We start from the raw sequence: 9,976 nt of genomic DNA on the forward strand, positions 1-9,976 counted from the left end.
CACACACACACACACACACACACACACACACACACACACACACACACGTGTAGTTGGATAGACAAGCCATGGAGCTGTTTCATAAGAAGATATATCTGGGACAGACATTGCAGACTGACAAATGCGTTGGGCTCAGATTTGAATGGGGGTGTTTGTGGACTCAACTGTATTGCTAAAATTGTATAATTTTTAATGATTCCAAGCTTCTCCATGAAACAAAAACACATCTTTTTAACGTGAGTATTTTACCAGTGTCATTATATGGTACAATTCATGTCATGAGTATTTGTCTGAAGACTCAACAGTCTCTGAAAAATTAGAGGCCAGTGTCACCCAAAATGTAGTCAAGAGATGCAATCTGGTATTGGTATGTTCCATTACTAGCTGAGCAAAGCTTCTAGGAATAAGGAGGTTTTAGTTCCACTATATTCTTCCCTAATGAGGTCATATCTGGAGAGCTGTTTTCAGTTCTGGTTATTATCCTTTAGAAAGGACATTAATAAACTACAGATCATCCAGAAAAGGGCAGAAGTGGAGAAAGGCCTTAGGTCTATAACATATGAAAGAAGCTTGAAGGAACTGTGGTTATATTTAGACAAAAAAAGAAATAGTTCAGATGAGACACAATAGCTGTCTTCAAGTATCTGAAAGGCTGTCATGTTGAAGAGAGATTAGGCTTGTTCTGTTTGGCCCTAGAGAAGAGAACCAAGTTCAGGAATGCAGGAAGGCAAACTTGATCTTAATATAAAGAAAAACTTCTCAACAATTAAGAGTTGTCCAAAATTAGAATGGCCTGCCTTGGAGGGTGGTGGGTTCTCCCTCAATTCAGGTTTTTAAGCAGAGGCTGAATGAGCACTTACTGGGTATACTGTGCGGGGAGCTCTTTTTCAAGTACAGATTGGACAAGATAGCTACTAAGGTTACCTACCACTCTGAAATTCTGTGGTTCTTATTAGCAATGAAGTATTACACAGGAGAAGAAAAAGGGGGGAAAAAAGGTGAGCCAGTCGTATAGGTTGAGTGACGTGTAACAGATGGAAAGCTTAAATGTTTCACTGATATTCATACAATGTCAAGAGACTTATGGAAAGATCCCTATTATGTTGGGCAGGCTCCTTGTGAAAGATTCCTAAGAGGATAAGGATGAGTTACACAAGATAAAAAGATGTAGATAGGCCACAGTTTGTACCAATCAGAAAGAATACCCAAATCTATGAGATGACAGATCCTTAAGTAAAAAAGTAGATAAGCTGGTGATGAACTTTTTAAAAAAATTAACTAGGCTTGTCCTCTGATAAAACATGGTTTAATAAAACCATGGTGGGGACCTTGTAGGGGTAGCAAGGTGATGCAGTAGGTAGAGCTCTGGCCTTGGACTTAGGAGGACCTGAGTTCAAATTCAGCCTCTGACACTTGACACTTAATAGCTGTGTGACCCTGGGCAAGTCACTTAACCTTGATTGCCTCACCAAAAAGCAAAAAAAAAAAAAAAAAAAAAAAAAGACCTTCTAGAATTTGTATTCTACTAGCATGGCCTATAAAACCCAAGTCATCTCCATACATTAGGGAGGCACGACAAAAAGACAAAAAGATTAGGAGAGTACTGCATTAAGTATAGCATTTTAAATATATGTGGACAGACAAGTGTTAGGGGGTTTTTTTTTGTGCTTAAGAAACTAGGTAAAAGGGAGCAAGGTAAAGTTTAATGATTAAGGGTTCTATTTGTTCTCCTTGTTACTGACATTTTATTACATCTAACAAAAACAATATTAAGGTAATGTATAACATTATGACATAATAATGGGATTAACAATTTAAATGAAAATGAATTCTAGATCACAGTCAGAAATACAAAATGAATGTGTAAGGGGAATATAAACTTAGAGCAAAAAGGTAGGAAACAGATGTTAAAGGAATCCTGGTAGAAGTTATAATACATAGCAGGAAAAACGTAAGTTGAGAAAAGGCCAATTGATAATATTAGATCCTGACATTACCCACAGCAGAGGTGTTTTTGTCAATGATAGGAAGATGGTTTTCTAGACAAGTATTGCCCTCAGAGAGGGTAAGAAACAATTCCTTGAACAGAGGATGGAAGCTACAATTTCCATTACATAGTAGATTCTTGGTGTCTGAGCCAGGATCTAACTAGTATACACTACTAGAGATCCAAAGAATGGTTTTAAAGGTATAACAATTACTCTAAATGAGCACGTTTTTCAATCAGGATGAGAAACTAGTCATATTAAATTTAATTAGTTTCAATTAATATGGCAGAGCCCAATTATTCCTAGTGTTATTGATTATAGTTTCTGAACAAGCAAAATAGAATGTTCAAAATAGTCCAGAATGATCAATATATGAGATGAAAATACAGATAAAAATATTATAATAAACAAAATTTTAGGGTTATTTTCCAATTAAAAATTATATTTAAATAAATTTCACTTCAGAATTCTTTCAACATTTCTTATTTCTATAATACATAACTAAAGCTGAACACAAATCTATTTTAATAACCTTATATAACTTTTTGAATCAATAATTTACTTTAGCATAAAGATGCCACAGTAAAACTCCATGATTTACACATCACATGCAAATAAATTGCTATAAAAATGGAGATAGATTAGCATTCCATTTTCCATATACCAAAATAAGCTTAGTGAAATGTACATTTAGACCAATAATTTACAGTTGTTTTATAACACTTTTTTGGCAAGATTCTGTACCTCGACATCCTGAACACTGGATAAAGAAGTTGATTAAATCCAGAAGTGCTATGTCCCTGTCCTGTTTATATGATTCAATCCAGTCATCCACCACAGACTGTCAAGAAAAAAAAACACAAAAAAATGAGAACCTTAGTAAAAAATGCTTTTCAGAACAACAAACTTTTAAAGACATTACAGCATTTTTTTTCCTACATGAAGGAGAAAATTATTTACCTGAAATTATTTTGATGTAAGCAAATGTAATAAAGCAGTGTTTCACGTTCATAGGACAACCAAAGTGAGATAAACCCTATGTCAAAGAGCTGATCCATTAGAGAACAAAATCCCCACTTCCAAATACTGGTATAATTCTACACGTGGCAGATAGAGTTCAATCAAAAAATGTGAAAATAACTATAATTAAGTCAGCAACTACTAATCTTGTTCTAGGTTAGTATATTTGACAACAGAAAAGGAAGGGGAAAATAAGAACCTGGAAGCAAATTAAGTTTGAGTGGAAGTCTTCTTAGTACAATATATTTTTAGAGGAAAGAATTATAATTAATTGTTTTCCACTTTTTGATAGTGACAAGCCCAAGTAAATCTATCAACAAAATCATCTCTAAAAATAGTAAAAAATAAAAACTAATGGAGATTATATCAACTAACAAAAAGAGTGTTTAATATAACTTTATTCTTAATCTAGCTGAGACTTAACATTTTCATCATTCTTCCTAATTTTAAGTTGTTCCTTTGTGAATAAATTATACTTTTAATAATATGTTGAATGTTTATTCCAAGGGTAGGCACCCTGCGATCTGGAGGCCACATGTGGCCCTCTGTGTCCTCAAGTGTGGCCTTTGGACTGAATTCAAACTTCACAGAACAAATTCCATTAGGGATTTGTTAGCATTTCATTTTCCACATACCAAAATAAGTTTAGTACAATGTACATTTAGACCAACAGTTTACAGTTGTTTTATAACACTTTTGGGGCAAGATTCTGTACAAATTTGTTCTGTGAAGTTTGGATTCAGTCAAAGGGCTGCACTTAAGGACCTATGGCCTCAAGACCACACCCTTGGTTTATTCTTATGTAAGGAGATTGCTTAGAATGGGATAAATCCAGTTCTGTGACAAGACCAACCAAAATTCCTTACTGGGTATATCAACCATAAACTATAAATTCAATGAATCACATATACAAGTAATCATTAAGTAATTAAGAAATTCTCAGATTATACAACATGTCTTAGTCAAAACAGATTACTCTAAACAGCCAAAGGTCCTTCTGTTCAGTAACTTAAATTCCACATGCTTTAATACCACCTTTACATCTGATACATGGGCAAAGTGCTCCAAAATTTTAAATAAAGTGAGAATGCTTGAGATCATCTATGCAAATCCCTCTGAGAGAAGGAAAGTGAAAGTCTGGGGGTCAAGTGACCTACCCTCAGATCACAAAGAAAGATAATAGAAGATCTGAATTGAGAACCTACATCTAGGATATACTAATACACTACTCGGGTAAATAGATTTTTTTAACCTTTAACGTAGTGTCCATTCAACAACTATTTATTAAACAATTATTATGTATATAGTTCAGTGTTCAATGTTGAGGAAAAATAATTAAGACTTGGTCTCTTGTCATCACACATCTTATAGCCCAACAGGGGTGTGTTCTCTCTCTCACTCATATATTTTAACTCTACTCATTTTAAAAAATTTATTTTAACTCACTGTATTTTAACTATATTTAATCTATTCCAGTAGAACTCATTAAGATTATAACAAGCTACAAAGTACTCAAAGAAGCTTGAGGATGGAAAATTTGCTTTCTGACTGTGGGGACAAAGTTTGGTTGACTAAAGTCTTTTTGGAAGATAAATCCAGCACTAATTCCATTGAATTATATCATGCTCCCTCAATAAAATGGCATATGAAGGGCAGGAATCAGAAATCAATTTATTAACACCTTATTCCAACCAATTTAACTAAATCTAACTCCAACTCTGTAATACTGGCCTGTTGTTGAGAGTTTTGGAGAGTTCTGCTCTCCAGACCCAAGCAAAAAGAGTTCAATCTGTTCCACATTAAAGTCCTTCAAATACTTTAGTCCAACAACCATGCGCCACTAAGTCTTCAATTCTCCAAATGAACACTTGAATTTCCTATAAGTGATTGCATGATTTTAAGGACCCCTCACCACTCTGGTTTGCCAGCTATGGAATGCTCCATGTCTGTCTCTTCTAAAATGAGGTATCCAAGAATGACTAGTAGTTTGATTAGGGTATAGTACAGCTAGACTTCCAAATGTCTCATCATGGAGATTATCCCTTTCTTAATACTCTTTATGACTGCATTAGAGGGTAGATAGGTGGTGTAATGAATAGAGAGCCAGGACTGCGAGTCAGGAAGATCTCAGTCCAAATCTGGCTTCAGACACTTACTAGCCAGCTGAATGACTCCCCCGCCCCATCCTGAACGCCATTCCACTGGCCGTAGTTCTAGTTGGCCTTCAGAGCCACGGTACAGGGAAACAACCCTGGTGGAGATGTAATGCAGCAGGCACCTTTGAAAAGACCCCAGTCACCCCAGGAGCAAGAACGGCAGAAGACTCAGGAAAAAAAAGTTCTAATCACCAAAGTCTGTGGCACTGTCAAATGAATCAAGGTTAGAAAGGGATATGATTTTGTCAGAGAAAATGACACTAAAGACTGCACTCTAAAAACTATTGGGTCTCTCCATCTGACTTGAAACTGAAACGTCTTTGAACACTGGGACTATCTTGCTTTTCTATTTGTATCCTCAGGCTTTAGCACAATGCTTTGCACATAGTTTACACTTAATAATAAATGCTTTTTTCATTCATTCACTTTTCAAATAAACTCTGAAAAAAGTATCTATGCTCCCTGCATTTAAGTCCTCTTCTTGAGCTCTTTTCTAAACCCTTTGCAATCTCTTCTTTCCAACCTCACTCATCTGAAACTACCCTCTCCAAAATCACAAGTGACTATTTTTTTTAAAAAGACAATGACCATGACAATGGAAATGGAAATCCATTAATAACAACAGCAACCAATCAAAACTGAATGCAAAAATGACACAACAGAGCTTGGTAGCAAATTTAGGCACTCATCCCCTTGTACACTGACTACTGCAATGGCCTCCAAACTGACCGATGTGACTCAGGACTTACCACATCACTCCAACTGATCTTCCACAAGCACAATTTTCACCATGTCACTCTACCCGATAAACTATAGTGGCACCCTATTGCCTTCTAGAATACTATTAAAAACTCCATTATTTGTTTCTTAAGCCTTTCACATCCTGGCTCCAGAGTATCTTTCCAGCTTTATTTTTATATCACTAGTCTTCTTGGACATCCTCACATCATATTTTCTCTTCTGCCTTTTTCTACCACCCCCTGCTCCCTTCCCCCTTAGGTGTTCTCCTCCCTCATATTATCTTGCTTATTTGCATTTGAAGCCCTGGAGCTTGGCACACAGCCTAACACAGCATTAGCCTCAATGGGCTCAATCGTTCATTCCCATCCTCCCACCCCATATTCCTTTACTTTCACAATCTAGCTAAGTTGGCATTATCTTTGTTCTGCACAAATAACATTTCATTTCTTGTCTCTATGACTTTGTACTGGTAGTCCCCCATGGCTTAGAATGTGCTTCACATCTACCTCATAAAATCCGTCATTTCTTTCAAGTCTCAGCTCAAAATTCATCTTACACAAAGCCTTTTCTGAACCCCTTAGCCAGTAGTGTCCTCCTTTCCTAATTACTTTGTGTTAATGTTCTATTTATTCTGTATATTATATACGTATATATTGTCTTGCTCAACAGAATATTAGCTAGAACATAGAAGGGGCTGTTTAATTTTTTTGTCTTTTTATTTCCAATACACAGGACAGTGATTGCAGTTGTACTTTAGACACAAAAATGCTTATTAATTTACTAATTGATTTCTCTTTTCTCTTTCGTTTTTTTTTTTTTTTTGTCAAAAGAATGGCTTTTCTGGTAGGGAGCAGAAGAGAAATATAATGGGAAATGAGTGATATAAAAACAAAAGACATTTAAAAAATTAAAATACCAGTGATGGCTTATTTGTCAAATATAAAGTCTTTTCTCAATCATCTTTCTTAACCTTTCTGCAGCATTTGACAAATACAACTATCCTCTCTCTTCTTGAATAATTTTTTCCTTTCAAAGTTTTTCTGTACTATTTCCTCTCTGTTCTCATCCTACCTGTATGTCTACATCTTCTCAGTCTCCTTAGGTGAACAATCATTCATGTCATGCCTAGAAATATAGATATAACCCTAAAGGCTTTGATCTCAGTTTTGTTTTTTCTTTCTTTCTCTTAACTTGGTAACCTCAAAAGCTCCCATAGGTTAAATGATTATCTTTATGTAAATGAGTCACAGATCTATATACATAGCCCTAGTTTCTGTTCTGAGCTAGTGCCCCCAAAACTGCCAATTACATGGTTGGAAATGGAAGCCTCATAAGAGTATCAAACTCAACATATACAAAACAGAACTCATTTCTTTCCTCCAAAAACTTACCATTCTTATGAATTTCCCTCTTACTGGTGATGATACTACATCCTTCTAGTCACTCAGGTTAGTACTGTTGGTATCATCCTCAACTTCACACTCTCAATCACCCCACATAGCCAGTCAGTTGTCAAATTTTGTCATTTCTACAGCCACACCTTTTATGATCTTTGTCTCTCTACTCAAAGAGCCAACACTTTAGTTCAGATGCTGATCACCTCACTTGCCTAGACTAATGCAATAGCTTCCTATTTGGTCTCTCTGCCTCAAGTTTTCCCCCATTCTAATTCATCCTCTAGTCAACTAGTATTTATCTAGTATAGCTAGTCAACTCTAGTCAACTAGTATTTATCAAGTTTAGATACAAAGGCAAAAAACAGTCTCTACTCTCAAGGAGCTAACAGTTTAATGGGACAAGAAGAGGACATAAATGCATGCAAACAATGATGCACAAAGATATATACAGGATAAAACAGGAGTAATCTCACAGGGAAGGCAACAAGATTAAAGAGGCCTCGGCAAGGCTTATTTCATAAAGTGGGACTTTGGCTGAGACTTGAAGGAAGCCAAGTAAGCTAGGTGGCAGAGATGAAGAGGCATTCCTGACACAAGAGAGAGTCAGTGAAAACATTCAGAGACAGCAGATGCAGTGTCCTGTTTGTAGAGCAAGAAGGCCAGAGTCACTGGATGAGAGAGTATATGGAGGGAAGCGTAAGGTAAAAGAAAACTGGAAACTCAGAAAAGAGCCAGATTAAGTAGGGCTTCAAAAGTCATGAAATGTCATAGGGTGACAAGGAGCTGCTAGAGTTTATTAAGTGGGGTGGGAGGTTTTATGGTCAGATCTACATTTTAGGAATATCAATGACAGGTGAGTGGAGAATACATTTTAGCAGGGAGATATTTGAGGCAGGAAGTCCAATCAGCAAGCTATTGCAATAGTTTAAGAATGAGGTGAGGAGGCCCTGCACCAGGAGGGTAGCAACATCAGAGGAGAGGGCAGCGGTTGGGGGTATATAAGAGATGTCATGAAAGTAGAAATGATAAGACTTCACAACTGATTTGAAATGGGGGGTTAGAGAGAGTAAGGGGTCAAAGATGACACCTAGGCTTACAAGCCTGGATAACTTGAAGTACTCTAGTATGTGGCAGTGGTTGAGGAAGAAAGACTATGATTCAGGCACTGAAGTTACTGAGGAAGGAAGAAGAGTGTCCTGGGAGGTTTGTAGACAAGAGCTATCACAATTCTGACTGAGTGATAAATATGGATTGAATGAACCTCAAAGAAGTTACTGATTGATGGTGATAGAGTAAGCCTGGAAATGGGAATGGGGAACAAAGAATAAGCCAAAGCCTTCATCATAATCAGTGAGTTGGGTGTGATGGGGAGTGATATGAATGAAAGTGCAACTAGTGTTGGAAGGGCGAGCCAGAGAAGCTGCATCACCAGGAAAAAGCCAGGTCTCAGTGCTGTCAAAGTGATTTTCTTTAAGTGCTTTATGCAGTTATCATCCCCCAACCCAACAAATTACACTGGCTCCCTATTGCCTCTAGGATCAAATATTAACTACTCATAGAGGCATTTAAAGTTCTTCACAACCTGTTTCCCTTTTGTCTTTAGCGTCTTCTTACATATTATTCCCCTCCATTCATTTTATGTCCAGCCATACAGATCTATTTGCTACTTCTCACATATACAAAACTCCATTCCCATCACCCTGCCTTTGCACCACCTAGCACTCATGCCTAGGATATTCATTTTCACTTCCACCTCTTGTAATCCGTTTTCCTTCTAGTCTCACCTCAGATGCCACATTTTATATAAAGTCATTCCTGAACCCCAGCTGCTAATATCCTCCTTCCCACAATGTACTCTTACTTTGTACATATCCATTATATGTTTATATGGATACATGTCTCTCCTAGAGAATGAAAATAAGCTCCTGAAAAGCATAGATTGTTTTATTTTTTCTTTTTGGCATTTATATCACAAAGTCCTTAACACAGTGCCTGATAGATAGTAGCCAATGATGATTGACTGATCAATCCATGTACCTAATAAAAATGCTAAGTAGCACAGAGTCAGGGACATCTATCCTGGAACCTTCTGGACTACTTGGGTTGTCATTCAACTAGTTCTGGATCAATCAAGCTAAATAATTATCTAACCTACATCTCTTTATCTTTTCCAAAGGGAAATTTCCCTATGCCAAAATCCAGACAAACCATGAAAAATATTATCTATAAGTTCTGTCAAAACAGGAAATAAGGTCAGTTTGCTATGAATTGCTCTTAATGAAACCATGAGATACAACAATGATTTCCGTTTCTAAATGTTCAAATGTCAGGCATTTATTATTATGTTCTAAAACAAATGGCATCAATTTTTGACTATGTGGCTTTTTTTAAAACGTAAAAAAATTTCATGAGTCCCCATAGTAATTGTACTATTAGTAGCTACTAAATGAGAAGATAAATAAGAAAACTATCAAGTCAATAATCATTTAAAATTTGTTTAAATTTTAAAATCTTTTGTTTTTACATTATCTTAATTTTAAAACCCTCATCCAAACATCCCCTGAAACAAATATTAAAAGAGAAAATAAGCCCAAAAAAGCAACCTATCATCCAAGTCTAACAGTATATGCATCACACACACACACACACACACACACACACACACACACACACA

The 9,976-nt window shown here is 36.3% G+C and overlaps 1 protein-coding gene across 1 annotated transcript in view; it reads right to left on the reverse strand.

Moving 5' to 3' along the window:
* The window catches only part of STAG1 (stromal antigen 1), a 355,079-nt gene that overhangs the window by 177,992 nt on the left and 167,111 nt on the right, over window positions 1–9,976 (reverse strand). The window contains exon 5 of the mRNA XM_027845191.1: window positions 2,733–2,829. Within this exon, the coding sequence (XP_027700992.1) occupies window positions 2,733–2,829 (97 nt within the window). The remainder of the gene's footprint in view (window positions 1–2,732; window positions 2,830–9,976) is intronic.

This window comes from Vombatus ursinus, unplaced genomic scaffold, assembly GCF_900497805.2.
Source record: "Vombatus ursinus unplaced genomic scaffold, bare-nosed wombat genome assembly UNPS02014959.1, whole genome shotgun sequence".
NCBI classification, from domain to species: domain Eukaryota; kingdom Metazoa; phylum Chordata; class Mammalia; order Diprotodontia; family Vombatidae; genus Vombatus; species Vombatus ursinus.